Source organism: Delphinapterus leucas, chromosome 3 (genome assembly GCF_059928025.1).
Source record: "Delphinapterus leucas isolate spDelLeu-1000000601 "Yukka" chromosome 3, BTC_Dleu_Yukka2, whole genome shotgun sequence".
In the NCBI taxonomy this organism is placed as follows: Eukaryota; Metazoa; Chordata; class Mammalia; order Artiodactyla; family Monodontidae; genus Delphinapterus; species Delphinapterus leucas.
Window position 1 is genome coordinate 49,235,567 of NC_143131.1, and position 25,372 is coordinate 49,260,938.

At 37.2% G+C, this 25,372-nt stretch overlaps 1 protein-coding gene and 1 pseudogene across 3 annotated transcripts in view; both read right to left on the reverse strand.

The window, feature by feature from the left end:
• Positions 1 to 6,961: 6,961 nt before the first annotated feature.
• LOC115801681 (U6 spliceosomal RNA) lies at positions 6,962 to 7,076 on the reverse strand (annotated as a pseudogene).
• Positions 7,077 to 10,293: 3,217 nt separating this feature from the next.
• The window catches only part of ERCC8 (ERCC excision repair 8, CSA ubiquitin ligase complex subunit), a 68,742-nt gene continuing 53,663 nt past the window's right edge, over positions 10,294 to 25,372 (reverse strand). For all 3 annotated transcript variants that reach the window (XM_022596964.3, XM_089908884.1, XM_089908885.1), the window contains one exon: positions 10,294 to 21,366. In XM_022596964.3, the coding sequence (XP_022452672.1) occupies positions 21,298 to 21,366 (69 nt within the window). In that variant the 3' untranslated portion in view covers positions 10,294 to 21,297. The remainder of the gene's footprint in view (positions 21,367 to 25,372) is intronic.

The following is a 25,372-nucleotide window of genomic DNA, read 5'->3' on the forward strand; positions in this document are numbered from 1 at the left end:
ATCAAATTGTCTTTAATTGAAATGCGCATTTTAAACTCTTACTGGAATGTTTTTATTTTACAGTGTCAGGATATCTTCCTATGGGTGTAACCTGTAGTCAGTTAATCAACGTTTACTGATCATTTGTCATAAATGATAGTACAGGCCAGCTCTGAAAATCAGACTGAGTGGAGATGGGCATATATGTGTTAGTGGCTAATTTCTAAGTGAAGAAAAGATGTATATTGCTTTATATTATCCATATTTCTTTTTCTTTCGCACAGATCATTAAGAGCTGACTGTGCACACAAATGTAATTTAAAAGGCGTATCTTCCATCTCTCTTGTTCTTGGTTTTACATATCCATTCTGTTGCATGTAAAATGAGTTCCCTATCTATTTCTAAATGATAAATCAATTGCGCAGATAAAGTAGTCTAGGAAATGCGTGTGGAACAGTTGTGGACTATATTCCTCAAAGCAGTTTTTTAGTCCTTTGGTTTGTTACAACTTCATTCATTTCAGCTTTTTTCTTCTAGGCTAGGCTGAGGGAAAATTAGACTTTTTCAGAAAGCTTAAAGAGCTGCAGGCAGGTAAGTGAAAACAGTGGTGGGCACACAAATAGCCAGCTCCTTGTAATTTAAAAATCTGCAAAGGAATTAGCTCTTGGTGCATTGAAGAAAGAGGTCTTGGAATGTGTGGTGATGAAGAGCATACCCGTTCACAGCTGGAGCAGAAGATGGCTAGCTCTTCACTAGGTCAGCTTCTTCTTTCTCCTGGGTGCACAGAGGGGCTCTATACCCCAGCCTTCTTTGCAGTTTGGGTGTGGCCATATGATAGAGTTCTGGCCAATGGAATTCGAGCAGAAGGGCTTGGCATTTCCTGGTCTGGCTCATTCATACTTACCAAGTAAGATCCTTTCTGCTGCAGCATAAGGAAGCCTTATGTTGAATGTGGTGGAGCCACAAGATGGTGGGATCCTAAGTTCTCAAATTACCATTTGGAGGAGAGGGATTTTATATGATCTATAAACAAACGTATATTGCATTGTCTCAGAAATTTTGTAGTTCATCTGATACCACAGTTAGCCTGCCCCAACTGATATAACAGAATAGTACTGTTGGTCAAGGATTTTACCTCTCAGTCTGCAGAAAGCAGGAAATGGTTGCCTCTTCCCTTGGCCTCTCTGGTATTTGCTGGATAAGACCTAGCAACTTCTTTGGCATTCTACTTTGGACAAGTTTTCCTAACCCCACCTTTGTTATTGAAATTGCCTCCTAACTAGCTCTCTGCTTCTGCTGGTGCCCTCCTCTACAGTTTATTATCAAAACAGAAACCAGAGTGACCTCATGTCATTCTTTTCAACCCCCTCCAAGCTCTCCATTTGTTTCCGAGAAAAAGCTAAAGTCTTTATTTTTTTATTTTTTTTTATTTTATTTTTTTTTGTGGTACGCGGGCCTCTCACTGTTGTGGCCTCTCCCGTTGCGGAGCACAGGCTCCGGACGCGCAGGCTCAGCGGCCATGGCTCACGGGCCCAGCCGCTCCGCGGCATGTGGGATCTTCCCGGACCGGGGCACGAACCCGTGTCCCTTGCATCGGCAGGCGGACTCTCAACCACTGCGCCACCACGGAAGCCCAAAGCTAAAGTCTTTTTAAAATAATTTTAATACTATATTTTATTTAACTCAGTATATCAAAAATTTTCATTTCAACATGCAATCACTATAAAAATTATTAGCAAGCTATTTTACATTTTTTATACTGTCTTCAAAATTCAATATGTGTATTAACACTTAAAGCACACCTCCATTTGACTGTCTACATTTCAAGAAGCTAAAGTCTTTTCAATGACCTATAAGACCATTTCTGATCTGCCACCTCTCCTCATACCCTCTCTGCCCTTCTCTCCTAACACTCTCCCTTTCCCTTTACTCTGATCTAGCCTCGCAGATTTCCTTGCTATTCCTTGAACAAAGCAGGCATGCTCTTGCCTTAGGGCTTCTGTGTTTGTTCCCTCTGCTTGGAATGCTCTTCTCCCAGACACCGCCATGGATTGTTCTCCCAGTCTTTGCTCAGCGAGCCTTTTCTGGGCACACTATTTAAAATGACAACTCCTTAACACTCCCCATCCCCTTCCCTCTATTATTTTTCTCCGCAGCACTTAGTACCTTCTAACATGCTATACACATTTTCTTTTTAACGTTGTTCACTGTCTGTTCCCCTCCACACTCCTCTTAAAACGAAAGTTCCATGAGAAAGGATTTTTGACTTTTTGTTAAATTGCCAGCCTACAGTAGTACTTGGCAAATAATAAATAATAGATAAATTTTTGCTGAATGACTAAATGCTCTTATATAGATAAGCATCGTGTGCCAGAGGAGCACTAAAGGGAAACTCCTAATTCACACTGGGATCTGGCAGGAAAAAGTCTTCCAGAGAAACTTACTCTTCTTCCAGGACTGGAAGCTGATGCAGTTGCTGAGCATATGAGCCGATGGTCACATTTTAGTCCTCCTCTTAACTGACCTATCAACATCATTTGACACAGTCGTGACTGTCTTCCTGAAGTGCCGTCTTCACTTGCCTTCCGGGGTACCACATTTGCCTGGCTGTTCTCCCACTTTCCTGGCCATCCCTTCTCAGGCTCTTCAACAGCATCTCCCCCCTCTAAATGTTGGAGCGCCCAAGGTTCAGTCCTGGTCTTCTTCTCATCTTTCTACACTCATTCCTCAGGGGATCAAAACTTTAAAAAATATCAGGGCTTTAAATGCCATCTGTATACTGATGACTACAAAACATACATTTCTAAATGCTATCTCTTTCCTGAACTCCAGATCTGCATATCAGGTGCCTACTGGGAGAGCCTTTTGGATATCTAAGTATCGCAAGGTTAAATGTCCACAATAGAGCCTCTGATATTTCCCCCTTGCCATGTGTTCCCGACGTCATTTAATGGCAGCTCTGTTCTTTCGGTTGCTCAGGCCAAAAGCCTCGGAATTATCTTTGATTCTCCTCTTCCTCTCTGCCAATTCTACCTTCACAGTTTAACCAGAACCACTTCTCACCATCCCCACTGCCAGCACCCTGGGACTGCTTGGATTTTACGAGCCTCTTTGCTTCTGCTTGTTGCTCCTCTTCAGCCAATCCCCACACTGACACCATGTGATCCTATTAAAACCTAAGTCAAATCATGTCTCTCTTCTGCTCAAAACCTTCCAATGACTTCTTATATCCCCTCAGGGACCTGCAAGGCCTTTCTTAACCTGACATCATCTCCAACCACTATCCCCCTAATTACTCTTCTCCATTTAGCTGTCTTGCTGATCCTTGGCTATTCCATGTATGCTCTTGCTTCAGAGCCTTTGCACTTGATATTCTTTATCTAGAATATGTTCTTTCCCCAGATGTCTGCTTAGCTAGCTCCCTCACTTGCTTCAGTCATTACTCAAAATTTATCTTTTCCAGTGAGGATTTTCTTGGCTGCCCTATCTAAAAATTTAATGCGGGTTCCTGCCCCCCCACTTCTCATTCCCTTTTGTCTTTTTTTTCCTCCTTTGCACTTTTCGATAATGTATCTTATTTTCATATTTACCTTATTTATTGTCTTTTTCCTCCACTTCAGTATAAGATCATAACTCTCACCTTTTAAAAGATGCATCTCTCTCCTCCCATTTCCATTTCTTCAGTCACAGTTTTAAAGTCATGCTAGTAACACTCACTCGCAATGGAAGTGTTTGAGCATAGCAAAGGATTTGGTCTGTTTTGTTCACCGGCACATAGTTTGCGCTTAAAGTCGTTATAATGAATGGATCAAGAATTAATTAGATCCAGTAAAACTGTTTCCTTAGCGAGTAAGTGTCCTTCCAAACCCAGGTAAAAGGGGTCAAACTCATAGTTTGATACTTTCATGTTAAATGTAGGAATAAGTTAGTAATTATTGATAATGATTATATATAATATTGTAAATATTAAATATCTATAATTATGATAGATACTTGTAATTATAGATAATATGAGTATTTAGGGTTTAAAATTTTAGTATTCAGGAGAATCAGTCATATTAAGGAATTCGACAGATCAGGTTTATGATTCCATTTTGAGTTTTTCATTGAATTCAGACTCACGATTTAAAGGTTAGAGATGTAACCATTTAAAATCTTTATAGTCAGTATTAAATGTCTGAAATGAAAAGTTGTTTTATTGTATTTGTAAGTTTAATTTATTGGATTTATAAGAGATGTTGAAATTATTGGAAGCTTTGCATGTTCATTTGTCTGGTAAGGTATTTGAAGTGCTTAAAAACATCAATTATTAAAATTATCAATGCAGTTTAAGGGAATTTGAATAGGTTTGTGAATAGGACTTACGGTTTAAGAGAAGCTGAGTTCTACAGTGAGATACCACTCACACCTACTAATATAGCTATAATAAAAAAGACAATAACAATTGTTGGCAAGAATGTAGAAAAATTGAAGTTGGAACTTTCATATGTTGCTTGTAGGAATGTAAAATGGTGTAAGCACTTTGTAAAACAGTCTGACAGTTCTTCATAAAGTAAGATGCAGTATACCTGAAACTAACACAATATTGCAAATCAACTATACTTCAATAAAAAAAGGTAAAATGCAGAGTTGACATATGACTCAGCAGTTAAACTCCTATATGTATACCCAAGAAAACTGAAGACATATCCACACAAAAACTTGTACACAATGTTCATAGCAGCATTATCCATAATAGCCAAAAAGTGTAAACAATCCAAATGACCATCAACAGATGAGCTGATAGATATAATGTGGTATATCCATACAATGGAATATTATTTGGCAATAAATAAAGCATGAAGTGCTGATGCATGCTACAATATGGATGAATATTGAACACATTATGCTAATTAAAAGAAGCCTGTTACAAAAGACCATATATAGTAGGATCAATATATATGAAATGTCCAGAATAAGAAAATCTATACAGACAGAATCTGTAGAGGTTGCTTAGGGCTAGGGATTTTTAGGGGATATGGGGAGTGACTGCTAAGGGGTATGGGATTTCCTTTTGGGGTGTTGAAAATGTTCTGGAATTAGCGGTGATGATTGCACAACTTTGGCAATACACTAAAACCACTGAATTGTTTATTTTTAAAAGGTGATTTTTTTAAATGGTGTGTGAATTATATCAATAAAAAAGAGAGAAGTTGAGTTCTTTAACTTCAGTTTATTGATATGTCATGCTGAAAATTTACTAGATTTACAAGTAGAATAACAAGATTTATGTGATGAATTTGCTGTATTAAATAAAACAAGGTTTTAAATTTGCAACTTTAGTAACTTTATTATTAACTTTAAGCCCAGTCTTAAAAATGCAAAAATGTCTTAAAAATGTAAATTTGAAAGGAAGCTTGTTCTGAGTAACTCATTCATTTGAGACCGTTCTAAGCAGAGAGGTTAGGAGGAAAGAGGAAGGAGAGTATATATGAATACAAAACAGTACAACAGGCTCTAGGTTAGATGTGCTTATATTAAATATTAAAGAAAAACACAAGCTTTTAAAAAATGTCAATCAAAATGGATCTTGAGAAATACATGCTTTAAAACTCTTTCCTGGGACTTCCCTGGCGGTTCAGTGGTTAAGACCTTCCACTGCAGGGGGTGCAGATTGATCCCTGGTAGGGGAACGAAGATCCCACATGCCATGCACAGTGAAACAAAAGCTTCTGTGCTTTCCTTTGGTTTTTAATTTGCCCTTTAGAGCCACACATAAATCTTTATACTATAGGACTGTTCTTCAGACATTGAATGATAGTTGTCATGTCCACAGCAGACTTTGTTTTCTCTGGGTTAAATGGCTCTTGATCCCTTTGGTCACTTTCATATGACTTGATTTCATGTCTCCTGCTCATCCTAATTGCAAATGTACTGCAAGGAATTAGAAACGAGCCACAATACTTTATATGTGATATTATTTTTTCTTGTTTATGAATCTTACATGTCTATTAAAGTAAATTAAGAGAGCACTGGCTTGGTATATTAGGCTTCTAGTTAACCACCAGATTTTGCCTCATAGTTGTGAAGTTTACCTCCTTTTCCAATTGGTATTTTGGACTTGTGTCAGGAATGCGTTCTGCTGCAAGTAACAGAAAGCCTAAAGAGAGGCTTAAATAATTAGGGGTTTATTTTTCACACACATTAAGAAGACCAGAGGTACATATTGCTGGTATATTGTTAGTTCAGTGGCCTAACAGTGTCAAGCCCTATTATCATTGCCATTCTCTTGTCCTTTCTTGTGTGCTTGTCCCCCATGGCTGCAAGTCAAATGTCACCTCTGATACTGAAGGCAGGATGAAGGAAGAGAAAGAAAGAAAGGTGCCAGTTGTCTCTGACCTCTTTAGAAATGCAAAAGTTTCCCCAGAGAAGTCCCTGTATGTTTCTACTTATGTGTTTCCAGAAGTGTGTCATCTTGCCATTCTAAATTGCAAGGGATGTAGGGAAAGTGAGTATTTAGCTGGATACATTGATTCCCCAAGCAGAATTTGGGTTTCGTAGACAAAGAACAGGGTCTGCCACAGGTCTTCAGAGTAGGATTTGACATTTTCACTTTCAATTAATTGAATTTGGCATATCATTTGTTCCAAGCTGTTAAAATAATTTAGATCCTATGTCTGTCATCCATGATATTTGTCATACCTCATAGCTTAGTGTCATATGCAAATATCACCACTGCCACTAATATCTTTATTAAAGATCTGGTGCTGAAGAAAACAGGGCTGAGAATGGAGCCCTCTGGCTCCTGATCTTTTGTCATAAAAATGTGTAGATAAGCTTGGCATTTACAAGGTCCTCAATAAATATGCTGAATGAATAAAAGTTGTAATGACAAATACCTACAAATTCGTTTCGAGATTGGTTTAATTGCCAAGCTATGTTACTTCCCTGAGCAACATGGGCTGTTGGTTTATGTTGAATCACTTCATTTCTTCTTCTTCTTTTTTTAATGAAATGTTTCACAAATTTTTGTGTCATCCTTGTACAGGACCATGCTAATCTTCTCCACATACAATAAAATTCTCCAATTTTATTGTATGTGCTGGTGAAGCAAGCACTGAGTCAATTCATTTCTGATAGCCTCATCAAAAGCATGCCACAAATTAGTATGGATATATTTCTTCCCTGTGTCATCACCTGGTAAGGAGCAGGTGAATGTCACCTCTGAGAATACATGTGTTAATACCTGTAACTTCCCTCTACCATAATAAATCCTTTTTTTCCTCTTGCATAAATGTTGAAACATGAAGACATGTAGCAGATCTCTTGTTCATGATGGTCTATTCTTTTATCTACATAAATGGTCACAAGTAGTACACTCAGGTAGGATGTAGACCACTTTTTGACTCTCTAGCCATAAAAATTTTTGAATTGTCAACATCTAAAAATTGTATTTTCCCATAAAAATATGGATTTTTTCACTTCTCTTGAATAATTAGCATTTCTAGTTTCAATAGGCCCACATTCACACGTGGTCTAAGTTAGCTGGAGCTGAGTAGTCATATGACATGGGCTGTTAGTTGTTCTCTTATATTTGTTTTCCTTTTTGTCAACAGTAATTGAGTTCCCACTTTTTAGCTGAGCACATGGCCACTTAAAGACCCAGCTTCCTCTTCAGTTAGGTCTGACCAGGAGTTCTGGCCAATAGGATGTTACTGAAAGTGGTGTGTGAAAGAAAGGACTGTCCTCAAAGGGAGGATGCCGTCTTCTTTGTTCTCCTTTTTCCTGTTGGGTGGAATGTGAATATAATGGCTAGAACAATTTTGTTGTATCTCAAGGGGGAAGATGCTGATAGAGGGTGTGAGAGCAATAAGGAAGTACCTAGTTTCCTGATGATCTCAGAATCAGCATACTGCTGAGGACTGCCTTCCTGGACTTTTATCAAAAGAAATGAATTTATATTTTATTTAAGGTATGTTATTTGAGTTTTCAGGCAAATCTAATCCTAATTCATAAAAGCTACTGCCTTTGAGCAGGTATTCTCAGGTTTATCACAAATCCCACCACTATGTAATAACTCCCTAATATTGACCACGAGTTGCCATTTATCGTCATATCACACTTTTTCTCACCATTAAAAGTGGAAAAATGAAAAACTGACATAGTCATGTGTTTCAAAGGAAGTTGAAGAGCATGTGTCATTGTGGAAGTAGAGACTATTTCTACATGACTAATACTGCACACTAACTACTAATGCACACTGTATCAAATATGACTTCAGAAGCTATTATGAAACCAACCACAGTAAGAAATATACCCAGAAAAGCAAAGACATGTTAATGACAAACTTAATGAATAACTTAATGGACTGAAAACAAGGATTGGAATTACAGCAATGATAATAGTGTAAAATGTATTAAGTAAAAAAAATGTTCTTGGCATTAAAACCTTTTGCCAGTGATGGGTTTATGAAAAGGTTGATTGCAGCAGAAATTGTGTCCTGAATAGAAACCAACATTTGCAAACATAAGTTTAACATCATGTAATATTTCTTACCATGCTGAAGCTAGAATGAAGGGATTTACAGTATGAAGCAGCATGAAAAGGTTAAATCATTTACAGTTTTTTCCCCTTCCAGCCAATGAGTGTACAGATATAAAAGATATAAATACCACCCAAGTAGCTATAGTCATTTGTGGTGTCTGGAAGGCCTTAAGTGTTTGAATTGCTTTTCAACTTTGTGCCAGTAATAGGCATATCAGAACATTATTTTTGCATGTTGAGTGAAGTGGGTAAACAGGGCCGCAGGAGGTGCTTCAGCAAGTCAGAGCTAATCCTGGACTTGTTTTTCAAAACTGAAGTCCATGCTGGCAGTTTGCACAACTTATACAATAATATGTTTATTTCATAATTAAATAAGAATAAAATTTAATTTAGAAAAAGAGAACATAAAATGAATATAGCAATGAATACTATGAAATGAATGTGCTACCGTGGTTTGAACCACAGGAGACACACCAATGCTTTCCTTCCTTGGTGAATTGTATGCAAAGTAGATGTGGTGTGAGAATGAAGGGATTTTTTTTTTTTTGGATGTTTCTAATAAATTGGTTTGTGTTATCTAAAGAAAGTGTCATCTGAACCCATCAGTGAAGATTTATTCAAAGATTGGGACTCTGGGTGACATTCACACTCTATTTCTCTACAAGTGTGTTCGCAATCAATTACACAAACCAATCATTCCTTTTATTCATCTAATTTCTAACCAAACCGTGCCTTTGGGAAACTCACTATCCACAAAAAAATCTGGCTTTAATATGCAGAATCATTTTCCAGAAATTTAAGTGATGATTACCCCTTGTGGAGCTAAGAACTGAATTCTAAGTTATTTGATTTTGAAATTTATAAAAATAAACTTAGATCATTTTGCCTTTTCTCAGCTAATATTGATAATGTGAATAAAGAGCTAAAAAAATGGAAGTTAGTAAACTAAAGCATAGTTCCAAAAACTAACCAGGAACTGAATTCTATAAATAACTCAGATATTTTAAAAATGCAAAAAAAACCCAAAAACCAAAAACCTGAGTGAGGAATCTATGTTTTGGAAAAACCGTATCTGTGAAAACCTTACATTATTAATTTGAATAAAATTAATATTGCTCACAGATGAAGAAAAAAGTCACATTTCTCTGGTTCAAGATAAAAAAATAATGAATTATAGAAGAAATGCATAACTAAAATATGTATTAGTATTTGAATTTATATCAAAATTTAATCTCTAATATCATATATTTATGTTACATGCTTATAGCAAAGTGCAATAAAAATAAATGATATAATTCTCATATTTGATTCTTGTTACACCACCCCTTCACTCATTTACCATGTTCTCCTGGCCTTTGTAAGCATTTGAGATTGTGAGCCCTCGTCTTGCCTTTCTTGGCATTCCTTCTGGATACAAAGATAATCAGTGCCCTGAGCAGGTAAAATTTCCAAAAATATTTGTCATTTTTCCATAAAGGGGGTAGACAAGAAAAGAAAGCCCAGAACTTTAGAGCCAAAGGCAATGGAGAAATTCAGTGTAAGCATAATATTAGCAGGTGGAAATGGGCTAGAGTTGGAGAAGACCACGTAAAGAAATCTGAACTCAAAGTTTCATAAAGATCCCCGAATTTTGTTTGGCTATTACGATTCACATAGCAAGTCTCTGGTATAACAGCAGCCCTCTAAAGGATTCAGGGAGGATCTACGATAGGTGTACAGACCAATAGCAATCTTAAGAATAGGACACTTTGCCATTGGGTGAGAAGAAAGACTACAAGATTAATGCAATACCCAAGTTGTTAACTAATATTTAATAACAAAATTTCATACATAGTAAATTTTAAAAATAGCATAATCAATTAAGCATTTTATCATTTGCAAATTATGAGTGAAACTGTTGTTCTGCACTTAAGTGCTTGGTAATGGTGGTGTTCACTAATAACTTACACATATATATATGGCATCTTCTATTTGCCAAGCAGTGTTCTAAGTACTGAGGATATAGCAGTAACTAGAACAGACAAAATCCCTGCCCTCATAGAATATACATTCTAGAGGGAGAGAAGGATAAAATAAATAAACAGACCATGTCCTGAGGAGGTAAAATTTGAGAGAATTTGACAAGACCTCAGAACCCAATAATTATGAGATTTTAAGTAACAAGAGTTCTATTAGCTGAACAATTATTATATGTAAGAACTTTATTTCATTTATCTTTACAACTCTGTAAGGTGTATTTTATTCCCTTTCCACAAATGAAACTAGCTCAGGGAGGCTAACTTGCTAAATCAAGTGGTGGTTCCATAATAATTGGGATGGGAACTTTACAAGTTTCAGTTTAGGCAAAATACATGTTAATTCCATTAAAATTTGAGTGTTTATTCAGTATAAGATAATTCATGAGCCTTTTATAAAGACACTCTACCTTTGCCTTCAATAAACTTCAGTTAGCCTTGAATATAAACCTCTACTTATTTATGTATTTCACACAGTGAATACCATTTTAAAATGCTTTCTAAATATTACAATGTGTGATTTTGGAACAGGAATGAATTGACAATTTTCTACTCCAGTTTTCTGTCCCTTCTTTTTTTTTTTAACTAATGGAAAAAAATAAAGTAAAAAAATAGTATTCAAATTTCATATGTTTACTTGGTAGTAAAACTAAGATGAAGACTCAGGTCTTCTGATTTCCAGTCTATTTTTTATTATTTATTTCTTTATGAAACCAGTACATTTTAAAAATAAACTTACCATTCCTTAATGTTCATAGTGATCATCACTGAGTTTTTTTTTTTTTTTTTTTTGTGGTCCGCGGGCCTCTCACTGTTGTGGCCTCTCCCGTTGCGGAGCACAGGCTCCGGATATGCAGGCTCAGCGGCCATGGCTCACGGGCCCAGCCACTCGGCAGCATGTGGGATCTTCCCGGACCAGGGTACGAACCCGTGTCCCCTGCATCGGCAGGCGGACTCTCAACCACTGCGCCACCAGGGAAGCCCACTGAGTTATTTTTAATACATTTTTTTCTACAGTACTTACTGAAACTCAAATTTTTTCATACATAATATATAAAAAAAATAGTTAATAGCTCAATTCTCAAAGACCTATTAGGAGTACTATTTCCTCACTTTAGTACAATATTAACAGTACATTTATATAGATGATACACAGTTTCACAGGACAGTGGATAATGCTACTATACAGCTGAAGAGAAGCTGGAGAGTGGACTGTGAGCCACCTGGGAAGTAGCAGCTCTCCTGTTCCTGCTGGTGTTTGAACAGGAATGGGTTAGCAGGCCCTAGTTTAGTACTGTTGCTAACTCTTGCTGTAATGATTAGATGAACAAAGGAGAAGTGGCTTGTGCCAATCACTCTTGTGCCACAGTCAGACAATCATTAGTTGCCTTCAAGAGGTGACCACCAGTGCCTAGGAAACAAAGTCACTGGTTAGGCCCAAGGCTACAGATTCTCTGCAATAACCACTGGACAGACTGTCAAGGCATAAAAAATAAGAGGAGCTTGAGGAATTTGGTATTAAACACTGACTTGTGTTTTTAGTGATAAAATAACAAACCAAGTTAAGATTGTGACATTTATTTAGTTCCAAGCCTAGGGAGAGCAAAGACTGGGAGAGCTGTATTAACCCACTAGTACAAAGTTTATGGGTATCCTCATAAGGATAAAGAAAAGTGGTTTGTCAGGAGGATACAGGGCACTTGTAGATTCCTACACACAGAGAATTAGAGAGGTCACAACACAGTTGTTTGTCTTATTATTTCCCTTAGATTTTTTCTATTTTTTAATTGTCCAATTTTAAAAGCAGCAAAATAAAGAACTAGATGGCAGCAAAAGAACTATGCCTCCCGTATTTAAGGATGTTGCTGATATTCTAGTAAGATAGACAAGCTTGCCTTACCAGAAATGACTTGTAATAAATTCTAGGCACCAGGGTTTAGTACAATGATCAAGGCAGCACAGAAGGACTATACATATTTTTTGCAAAGAAAAGCCATATTCATGATTGAGCTTTGTTAGATATGTCCCCTAAATTTAATATTTTTTCCAGAGCTAAAACAGAAGAAACAACTCTGTTAGATTTAACCTTCAGATGTCTAGAACCTTCATCACAATACAAAGCAAAGTGATTATTTTCCTTTCTGTAATTAGCTTTCCCTGCTATACTTTTTGAAAGGAAAAATCTCAAGCATGCTAGGCTTTTTGCCAATTTCATTTCTGGCATGGTTTGACTGATTTTAAGTTTACTGTTCTAATGATACTTAAGAGTTTTAAAATTCAGGCTCAGTAAATAGGATCTGAATATAGAGAAAAAGTTATGTTGGAAAAAAGGAAATTTATCAGTGTGTTTGTTTATAAAAATTATAACTTACAGAAATTCTTTTCTAATCTTCAGTAGTTAACCATTTTTATGGAAACAACCAAGTATTAGTATATGACAGAACAGTAATGAAGTATGAGTTAGAACTATGCAGCCATTAGGTTTAGTGACTTTTCTTTGAAAGATAATTGAGATGAGTTTGTTGAGACAAACTGGTTTTATTATTGTCTCACTGAGACTTTAAATAACAGAGCTAAAGGTTTTTGTTTTCTAGTGTCTTACCAATAGCAGGCTCTCTATACCTTTGTGTCCTTTACTGAAGAGTCTTCATTTTGAGGTTATTTTTATCTGTTAATACAACTTTTACAGTTTCAGGGTTTGTCTTCAGAGCTTTCTTTAAAGGTTTTTATCTAGTTTAAATGGGGCTTTTTAGTATAAACTGAAGAGAAAGCATGCTTCAGTTGAAGATATCTTTTTTTTTCTCTATTAAGGTATTTCCTCAATTAATTGTAAAGAAAAGACTTGGCAGGAAATATAAAAAGCTTATCTAAGATGCTGTTTTTGGACTTCCTGTTAAAACATAGATTTAGGGCTATGTCAATAAAACATGTGTGTTTATTCTTTCTATATATTTTTAAAAACTAGGCATTTCACAGGTGTACCATAAATGACTTTAAAACTGGGATGAATTTGAGGTGCAGCAAACAACTGGCGTATGTGTCCTTTGAAATATGGCAGGATACAAGCACTTTATATGACTAAAAGACACATACTGTTAGCCAAGTCACCATGGAAGGAAAATCTATAAAATGTAAAAGGCAATGGAGAGAAATTGCAGGTGATTACTACCTTTGTAATAGGTTCATTGATATATACTGTCAGTAAGATTGGACAAATACCAATTGAATGAAACAATTAAAAAAAGTTTCAAGTAGAAGCCTCTATAGATCGTTCCTATTTCTCCAAGTGTTTAAAAACAAAACAAAACAAAGGTGTAGGGTTGGGAGGAGAATAAAACAATAATTAAAGTCTCTCCTGATGATCAGTCAGGCCTGAATTAAGTGACCTTACAGGTCAAGTGTAAAATCTCGAAGTACAGAACAGAAACCACAAAACAAGTATTTACTGAGCACCTACTAAGTAGCAGGAACTGTTCTAGGATTAAAAAAAAAAAGTGAGCAGGAAGGATGAGATAAGACTATGAAAGAGAGAGTAGAGTAGACTTTACATGCAATTATTAGGTCATGCAGAGAAGGAAAAAATAAAAAGAGGAGAAGCAACAATTAAACAAATATTAGAAGAAAATATTCCTGAGCTGAGAGAAGGCTTGAGGCTTCAGATTGAAAGAGCTCACAAGAGGTCCAGGAAGTGAGGGGGGAGGGGTAGACTTATCAGACATCTGATAAAATTAAGGAACTCTAAGGATAAAAAGGAAAAAAAAACCCCTCATAGTTGACAAGCTTTTAGCTATAAAGAACGAGTTCCCCACAAAGGGGAAAAAAATCAAACTGGTTTTATTATAAAATCCTAGTCTGCAATAATAGAAGCTAGAAGACAATGGATGTAATAGTTACAGGCTAATGAAAGAAAAGGACTACAACCCAAGAATCCTACCCAGCAAAATTACCATTTCCTCTGCCAGAGGAAAAGATGATATTCAATAACTAAAGTGTATCACCCAAATACATTACCTAAGGAAGATATAGTGCAGTTCACAATCTTTACCACTGTACATGTGGCCCTAAACAGGGGAATGGCTGGAAGCAAATGGTACATTCACAAGATGGAGTATTGTGAAGTTAATAAAAAGAATGACTTCGTGTTTGTAGCTGGGATTTCTTCTAAGACACGCAGACATGGAAATGAAGGATAGTTTATACTCAAATATCCCTAGAATCAGGAAGCATGGCACACCATGCCATGAAGAGCCACACGGGGAAGGACCAGGATCAGTCAGGAGGCAGAGAGGGAGAGGGTGCAGCATGGCCTAGAGTCTTTATTAACATTTTCTGTGGGAAGGAATGGGGGAGGCAGGGCAGGTACACTGAGTAAGTTTGGGATTGGATTTTTTTTTTTGGGGGGATTGGATATTTTGAATAACTTCAGTAGACTGGGCTACAGGGCTGGTTCCCAGCTGCCTGGTACCTGGCTCTGGGGTGGGTTAGGGCAGGGGGAATACTGGCTCGCGTGTGAGAATTTGATAAAGGGGATGGTTGGGGGTGTGGACTCTGGATTGGTTGTCTTGTACACTAAAGGCATGCTTCCAGGGGGGTCCTTTGCTATCTCTGGGAATTAGTTCTGGAAGGGGCAGTGTCACCAGGATCGATCAAGGATCCAAATGCCACAGTATCAAGGATACAGAAAATAAGAAAATGTAGTCAATACAATTGGCCCTGTGACGCTCTGGCATCATATTAAGGAATCCCTGGGGGTGATACTAGTGGAGACTTTTAGCGAGCAGGGCATAAGTTGCACTAACACTGTAGAAAACATTTTACTAAGAGAGTAGAAAGGAAGAACACAAGTAGAGGTGTAAGGAGTCCTTGCAGGCCAGCCTATGACTAGATCTTCTATTTATATGGCATTAACCAAGAAATAGAAAATTCTTGGGGTCTCCAACAATATCTAAGTGGAGTTGGAAAGTGTGCTCAAGGTATGATATATCAAGATAGCAGGTCCAGCAGTTGTTCTGTTGGACAGTATGAAATGATACATTAGTAAAGTGTATGTAAGATTAGTGGGATTGTGTGTAACCAAGGAGAAAGAGTGGTTGTGGCGATCATGGTGGGAGGCACAAGGTGAGAGTAGGAAAATGCCTTGGGAACTAGGTGGTCCTCTCCCCAAAGTGCTGAGGGATTTGACTAATATGAGGCAAATGCCTCCAGGGAAAGCAATAATCTCCATTAATTTAGAACACAGATAGCAGTAACCTCTACTAGATTTCTCTTTAGGCACAGGTATGAGTGGTGTGCCTTTTGGCAAAGAACAAGGAGTAGGATCATGGGCTAGGCAGACAGTAGCTCAGAAATGTAATGGGATCCCTAATACCAAAGGAAGAAAAGCAAAAATGTCCTGTGTACAATTTGTGCCTTAGGAGAGGCAACCCATGTGTTGCTGGAAGCGAGGTTTTAGTGTCAGAGTGAAGTCATCTCCAATGATGGGCACTTGGAGTAGGAGATGCCCTCTGGGATACGGGGCTGGGGTATCCTTTCCCAGAGGGTATCCACTCGAGGTGATGTGGGGTCTCACATTTACCATGTTTGGGTCTTCAGACTGTAAATTAATGCAAGTATACAGACCAATAGCAATAAGACCAACAGTCAACAGGAAGATGAGCAGCTGCACTGAGAGGGCTTTTGTTTTTGGTGGAAGTTTCAGCTCAAATGGGTCCTCTATCAGGTAAACAGCTGTCTAGTATATGGACAATTTGGTTAATGCGCCCCTTGATCTGGCCTCCAGCCCTTCTGGGATGAAGGAATGATAAAACATTTATAAAGATATGGGAAGACATTATAAAAAGGGTCTCATTTACAAGGAGTCTTTATATACACGGAGGCAATGCACATCCCCTTTAAATATAAGGGGGAAAGAAAACTTTTAAAAGTTGGTGTGAGGTGTAAACTGGCCAAGAGCCCTTGAATTAAGAGAGATTAAGGCCTAGAGCAAGATAGAGACCCATTTAGGGGTCCATTTACCTGAGTGGAATTTGAAAAAGAGCTGTGTGAGACCATTATGTCTCTTAATTAAACTGGCTATCTGATACCTACAAGGGATGTGAAAGTTCTATTGAATACCTTTTCCAAGAGATTAGCATTGTGTATTTTTAGAAGAAAAATGTATATCTTAGTTATTAACAATAACATCTGTAACTCTAAAAGTAGTATGGCGTGCAACTGGAAAGGCCTTGTACTGTGGCCTAAATATATATGGAGATGTGTGATTTTGACTTATATTTTGGACATCTGTGAGGCAAGAGAGTCCCAGTTTTGTTAGTTTTTTTCTCCCTTAAAGGGACAATTTTAGGCAATGACCCAACAGTTTATAATAAATGTGAAATGAGGCTACTTGTCGGCCAGGGCATCCAGAAGTTTGGTTGAGTGTGTTGTCTCTTGGGTCCCATCCATTATTAGGGACATCCCAGCTAAGAGATGGAAAACAGCAACATTTCATTGAGCTCCATCATGTATGATGGTTAGCAGTGCCATTTGCATAGTCTATGTACTCCCATTGCTGTTCATTCAGTTAATCCCAAGTGGATTCTGAGCAGCCAAGTGATCTGGGGGAGGGATGACATCCTCCAGCACCATGGCACTTAACAAGGGACTGAGGACAGGGGAAGCCACCTCCTCCTGCAGGTGGAATATGCCAGAGAGCTCAGGTTCAGCTCCATCCTGTCTAAAGAGGCCTTGGTAGCTGTGCTGAGTTTCTGGTGTATTGTTTCTACGACCCAACACTTAACAAGCAGTTGGGTATGAAAGGTCACAGGCTCAGAGTATGTGAGAGCCTCCATTTTCCAGAAAGCTCAGCATGTATTTTATTTGTTGTTTTAATGGAGTATAGTATGAGGCTGAGAGGACAGTTTCTTGCATCGTAAGCCCTTGGACAACTTATGGCCATCCTACGTGGTCTAGAGATTCTAGGAGGTATGACAAGAGGTTGCCAAAATTTCCTTGGTGAAAGAGTCCTTCAGGGCACTAACGGGAGTACCTACTGATTTTAATTTGGAAGTAAAATTTGTAAATAAAGAATATGTTGCCTTCAGAACCCCTAAAGTACTAAAACATGTTGGACCTGTATACCTTAAATGTATATCAAATGAGTCTCCTTGGAGGAGGATGTCATCAATGTAACATCACACCTGTGCTCCTGGAAAAAGGTGGATGCAGTTGAGATCTTGTCTGCCTAGATTGTGATGGCAAAGCTGCTGAGGTACCCAATAGACAGTCTGGAAAAGATGTATTGTGTCTCTTTGAAGTGAAGGCGAACAGCAGCTAGAAGCTGGTGAAATAGGCACTGAACAGAACATGTTAGCCAAGTGTACAGGGGCAAAATATTTACAGGTTGTTGACTGAATAGAATCAGTAATTTCAATAATATTGGATATTCAAAACTACAATGAGGTACCATCTCACACTGGTCAGAATGACCATTATTAAAAAGTCTACAAATAATAAATGCTGGAGAGGGTGTGGAGAAAAGGGTCTCACACTGTTGGTGGGAATGTAAACTGGTGAAGTCACTATGGAAAACAGTATGGAGGTTCCTCAAAAAACTAAAAATAGTGTTGCCATATCACCCAGCAATTCCACTCCTGGGCATATACCCAGACAAAACTATAATTCGAAAAGATACATGCACCCCTATGTTCATAGCAACACTATTTACCTAAATGTCCATCTACAGATGAATGGATAAAGAAGATGTGGGATAAATAAACAAATATATAAATATATATATATGTATATATATATATATATATATATACACACAATTAAAAAGAATGAAATAATGCCATTTGCAGCAACATGGATGGACCTAGAGATTATCATACTAAGCAAAGTAAGTCAGAAAGAGATAGGCAAATACCATATGATGTCACTCATATGTGAAATCTAAAATACAACACAAATGAACATATCTACAAAATAGAAACAGACTCACAGACATAGAGAACAGACTTGTGGTTGCCCAGGGCGAGGGGGGTGGGGGAGGGAAGTATTGGGAATTTGGGATTAGCAGATGCAAACTATTATATATATAGGATGGATAAAATATAGGTCCTACTGTATAGCACAGGGAACTATATTCAATATACTGTGATAAACCACAATGAAAAAGAATATGAAAAAGAATATATATATGTATAACTGAGTCACTTTGCTGTACAGCAGAAATTAACACAACATTGTAAATCAATTATACTTTAATAAAATTTAAAAGAAATAACATTGGATATTGAGTACGGGGGCCCCAATGGATGGGACCACATCATTAACGTTGTAGTAATCCATCATAAGGTGGCATTTTAATCTTATTGCTATATAAATTCTTTAATATATTCATTTAGTATATAAATTTTGGATTTACAATTACATCAAATTATAAAACTTTGCTTTAATATTATATTTATGTATATATTATTCAATTACCTTTTATTTTCTGTTTTTGCTTTTAAATCATTAAGTAATCTACAATTAGCATTATGTTTGCTAGATTGGTGTTTGCTTAGTACCTAAGATTTAAAGTTCCTGTTTTTTCTCCCCTTGAGCTTGTATCCACCTAAAGTGGCAGTCAGTTTTTCTGTTCTCTTCCTGTTTCAGGCTTTTGCACCCTGAAGGTGCAGCCTTTACTTTCTTTTTCTGGCTAATAAGAGGAAAAAAGGGAGGCTGAAGGGGCCAGGTGCTTCTGGGCAACTTACCCCCGGAATAAGAATCATCTTGTCCATGGAATCATCAGTCCATGGAATCATGGACCCTGTCCATGGAATCATCAGTCCCTTCCTCACACTGCCACCTTTTTTTTTTAAAACTTACAGAATGGCTTGTACCTCTAGATGACTAAAACTTTTCCTTTTTTTTTTCTGTTGGGTGTTTACCTGATAAGCTCCTATTGGTCGCTAGTGGCCTCTCTGTAAGCAGCGCCCCCCCTTCTCTAGGGTGTCCTAATCAACCTTAGAGGGGCTAGGGTCTACATCTAGGAAAGCAATGGTGGCATCAACTTCACCTTTTACATTTTTTGTTTTGAGCATGAGACTCTTTGCATGTTGATAAGCAGCAGCTCTCATGAGGGCCCATATGCATGGACCAGGGCTTTGTATGTTTAAAATTAATTGGATCAACTCTTCAGGTCTTGGTGGGGGACATGTTGGAACCTGGTGCTCCTTTCCTCTCCTCTCCTTCTTCATTAAACACTGAGCCACGGTCTCCAGGGATGGGCCCTCTTATACCTTACTAGTGTGGGGAACGGATTGCTTGCGACAGCAGGAAGCAGACATAGCAGAGAAGCTTGTGACCTGAACAATGCTTGTGGGGAGCCATGATCTCCTGAGAAGGCCCTCACACCAAACCCACAAATGGCCCACAGCACACAGGTGAGTGCTCAGGTGGAGCCATCTCCGACTACTTTGAGGAATAGGCTGAGACTTGACTCAGAAAAGCTCAGAGGGGAAAAGGAAAATGGTTTATGGATGCCTACAGGAACATGTAACGTCGCAGACACGAGGTACTGATAAGGCCTCACTGGTTGTTGGCGCTGCCCAGTCAGTGGATTAGGCTCATCCCATGGCTCTAGGAGGGTAGTCATTCCACATCCCCAGCAGATGGACCTTTTCGAAATGTACCAGTTACCTACGTGTATTTGAAGTTTGGAGAAAGACTCCTTTTTTCTTAAAATTAAAAAAAAATTCCAATTTCAATAGCATTCTCAAAGATTGTTAAGAATCCTCACCAAGTGAGAAAAAGTGAGAGTAAAATGGTCAGGGCTTAAGAAGATCAACTACAAAGTAAATGTATGGAAAACGTTTGGCCAGAAAGGTCTGATATGAGGCCTAACACACACTTAAAAACTCAACAACTGTATACTTGGTATTCAAGCTCACAAAAACCTCTTTAACTAGCCTCCTATTGATAGAATCAGAAAGAAAGGGAATATAAGATTAGGTTCATGATAATCACTTGTGGGTTATGACACAAGAAGAGTGGAAAATAAAATGGAAATTTTATGACATTTCATGTTTAAGCCAAATTCCCTGCCAGGATATTTTCTGCTTTGATGAATGAAGTAGGACTTGGTCACATCTTACACAGATTCATAGAAGAGTAGTTTAAGCTGCCATCTGATGCATTAAAATAAAGGAAATATGGTATCTTCCCTAAGTTAAATACCTCCTGTGATGCACTTTTTAGATTGTGGAAGGCAATGAGTTCAAGAAAATTTAACATAAAGCTAGATAACGGTTAAGTAAATGAAATCATTGCAAAAACGGAATACATAAATAATAATAAACAAATTTTGATGTTAACTTCTCAACTATACTTTTTGATATAATCCTCAGTAAAATCATTCTTGAAAGTGAAAATGAGCAAGGTGATGGTACAACCAGCAGAAGAAAGTCAGTGCTGATAACCTCTAGGTGCTCATCCTCTAAGACTGCGTCTTATTGTTCACACAATCTGCTCAAGTTCCCACAAAGGGGCTACCATGACCTGTCTCCTTCTACTATAGCTATACGGGCTGCCGCAGACAACAGCCACTGGGATCAAGGAGACATGTTCTGATTAAATAAACTATATGGAACTCTGTTGCAGGGTTTCATGCAACTATTAACTTCATTTTAAAATAAAAGGAAAAAAACCACCCAAATTCAGGGCTAATTTAGCTGTCACTGGACAGTTAAAAAAATAAAACAGTCCTGTTTTAAAAGTTTCATCAATAGAGACAAAAAGGTACTAAGAATGATAGTCATCCTTCCTCATCACTGCTGCTCCAGGCATCTTCAAATGCTGGATTTAACTGTGCTCTGGTTGAAGTCTAAAAAAAAGGGGCAAAAAAGAAAGACTCAATTATTCTACCTCATAATTTTAGGCTCACAATATAGTTATGAAATATATCAGATAAAAAGCAACTAGATTATTTTTGAAGAAACTATATAATTGTTAATTTCAAACCAAAAGTTAACAAAAGAAACACCCCGCATACAATATAAAATAATGTAACTTCATTTTAAATAGACATATCAGACTTTATCTAAATTATCTGTTTCCTTCAAAGTAGTTACCTCATACACACACACAGACATGCACAGACACACAGACACAGAGACACACACACGTTGCTATTGCTATTACTTAAGGCATTTTTACACCTCTTTGGAGTTACCTGGAGAAGAGGGCACATTAATATCCATGTGGCTAAGCCTGGACTCAGGTCTACAGTCTGACTTGAGAGTCCAAATTATTAATGTGAGCAACTTTTTACTGCTTGGATGGACCTGATTTTTATAAATAAGCAAATATCCACATGTGGGGAATAAGGTGTTCATCAAACAGAGTAATATCATTTTTGGTATTAAGTGGCGAGGTTTATGTATGTATGTATGTATGTATGTATGTAGCTAGGAAAGCAGTTGAAAAAGACAGGTAAAATGTATTGGAAACGGTAACATTTTGTCATTAGCATATAGGTTTCCCTGGGAGATTTCTGTGAAAGAGAACATGCATTAGATAAAATAACAAAACATCACAGTACTCTCACAACTTTAAAGCTGTGCCTAATAAACGTAATCAGCAAGAGAGGAATTTTAATTACCTGTGGTATTTCAAATCAATTCACTTGTCTGGGGAAATTTTTTGAATGGCTAACCTTCTTATTCTTTGGCAAATGATTAAAGGACTTTAAAATGATCTCTTTTTTGAGTATCTGGGCATTATGAGCCACGTGTGCTTCCTACTCTGCAGCTTTTATGTCTGCTGCCAGTTTGTTCAGACTCCAAATCCAATAATGTATTAGTTCTTAGATTATTCTTAAATTATCTTAGATATATTACCTTTTACAACACATAGCAGTATTTTATGTTAAGGGTAGCCCCTACTGTATGTCTGAGAATGTTCATTTCCTTTTGATGAACCTGATGATTTAGACTCTTAAAATTCAAACAATGATAACAGTAGAAAAAGTGGGTGTTTGCAGTAAATTCCCCAAGTATCAGCCAGGACAGTCAGAAAACAATATGTGAATTTAGGTATTCTTTATAGTTGTTAAAGCTTAGATCTGAGTCCATTACTTAATCTAATGGTGGTATTGTCACCATTACTAAACCTAATATTGGCTATTGTCACTTAGTTGCACAAACAAAATTCCATTATACCTGGTGTCCAGATCCAAAACTATTACCAAACCTCAGCAAACTATTCACTTATTTCTAGTAGCAGTCCACTGATTTGCAAGAGTAGCATACTGAAGACTGTTCATTTATTCTTTCATCCAAGTGTTTAATGAATTTCCTACCTTTCTGGGTTTATAATTTAACTACCAAGTTAGGTTATTTAGTGACAGTTTATTTAAAGATGTATTATCCTTAGGGGTTAGGTGATTATTCTTCCCTACTCTAGCTGTAAAAGCCTTTAACTCTGCCTTAGATATCTACCCCAAAATGTCCCTGGGTAGATGAACCACACAAAGGCCATGCCTTCTAGTTTCACTATGGAAGCCAAATATGTAACCTATTAAACAATTTAAATTTCATTTTAAAAATCAACAGAGAAGCAAAATTATATTTTAATGTAAATTATTGTTGCTATGGTAAGCAAACAAAAATAAGTGAAAATTGGAAAGGCAGTTGCATATAAATTTTACTGTTTATAGCATTAAAGGATAACAATATGAATATATTACAGTATTATTAGAAGTACATTTTATTGTTAAAAAACACAAATAAAACATCTTACTTGTAATTGAAAGCTTCAGTAAAAATATTATATATGATGTGGTACACATATACTGTTTGAGACCTACTGATCAAGTTAACTACCATCTATTACTTCAGTTTTCTCTACAACATCTCCTCCTAGTGGACATTCTTTCTATGCTTGAACATACCCATCCAGCCTGCCTGTTCTACTGACAGATAGTTGTGAAGTTGTCAATGTTATGGAGACAGGGAAGCATGAGTTTAAAGGGGATCTAGTTCAGGTCCATGTAACAGGAAGGAAGAACAAAACCAAACTGGACCATCTTCCACACATGCATCTTGATAAATTCTAAATTTCTTACTGGTAATTAGTGGAAAATCTTTATAGGTAGAATATAGGGTTGTCTCAATATAGCAAGTGATTATACATCTACACAAGTGGTAAATAAAACAGCTACATATTGTGTAACTGTCAAAATAAAGTAAGATTTTTGATGAAAGGTCAGATTTAAACTGTAATATAGTCACCCTAGAGATCTCAGACAGGAAAAAGTGAGTAGGAGTTACATAAGCTTGCTTTGATTGTGACCAAATGTTAGGAAGAGGGGGCAAAAGGAAGGTAGATTCCTCAGAATATAACAAAACAGCCTGCCAATTAAATAATAGGATTTATGCTTAAAGACCATAAAACCTGCCCCTATTGCCCAATGCCCTTCAATTTCTTATGGTAGGACTAAGTTCCTCCTCTATCTTGGATATCAGAAGAAAACACCCCTAAGGGATTATATCTTGGTTGATGGAGAAGTAAATCTCATCTCAAGGGTGGATTTGAAAGGAAACCTAAGAACAATTTTGCTTTGATGATTCTGATGTTTGAAGATATCATAAACTTGTCTCAGATCACTAATGAATGGCAGAACTGGGATTCGAACCCAGTTACCAGTATTACTATTATTTAGTTTACCTGAAACTACAGACGAAGTGAGTGTGTGAGTATGTGCATGTGTATGCTTTGTTTTGTGTTAAGTTGCCTCTCTGGGGAACTGCAGCAGTCCTTCATTTGATAGGTGAGATGAAAATACTTTTAAATATGAGTTAAATAGTAAATATACATGTAAGGAACAGGGTCTAGTGTAGACAGACTTCTCTATTGGGATCTGCATCGTGATCATATTCATGTTCTACCTACATTCACAGAAATCTTTCAAACTAAAATTTTGTGGAAATAATCTTAGCACTTACCATTTTATATTAATTTGAGAATGGTGCCTATCTTAAAGAATATATACAGTGCATTTTAAAAGGTAAGGTTTCATAGCTCTAAAGCTTAACTATAAAGCTAACCTATTTTTTGTGTACCTCTGTTTGATTTCTACTTGTTCAGCTTAACTTCCCATATACAAAAATTCTTCTAGATGGGGAGTTCAAACTATCACTATAACTATATAATGAGGAAATAAACCATCAGAGTCACATACTCTCTTTATAAAATAAGCAATTTAGTTTTCTTCTAAATAATATCCTTTTTTCATACATAAGTCAAAGATGATTTTTTTTCTTTTTTTTTTGGTGCTGGCCTCTCATTGTTGTGGCCTCTCCCGTTGCGGAGCACAGGCTCCGGATGCGCAGGCTCAGCGGCCATGGCTCACGGGCCTAGCCACTCCGCGGCATGTGGGACCTTCCTGGACCGGGGCACGAACCCGTGTCCCCTGCATCGGCAGGCGGAATCTCAACCACTGCGCCACCAGGGAAGCCCAAAGATGATTTATTTCTAACTTTTTTTTTTATAGTTTTCATTTGGTGAATGACTGTTAAACTTTCTAACATGGCCTATAGTACTATGAGTTGGATTTAATGTATATAGTAATTCCCAAACAGTAGGACACAGTAATTAAATAATAATGCAAAATCAATGGCTGAACCAAATTATTTGAACATATTAAGCTTTGTACAAAAAAAAATTCAGTATTTAAAGCAGGTGTACACTAAAACTAATCAAAGCCATAATAAATCAAATTAGACACATGATGAAATCTGGAAGATTTCACCTTTAGATAGCTTGACAAAAAAGTAAAAAAATTCAGAGGCTACTACCTAAGACCAGAAATCATGTCTTATTTATCTTTG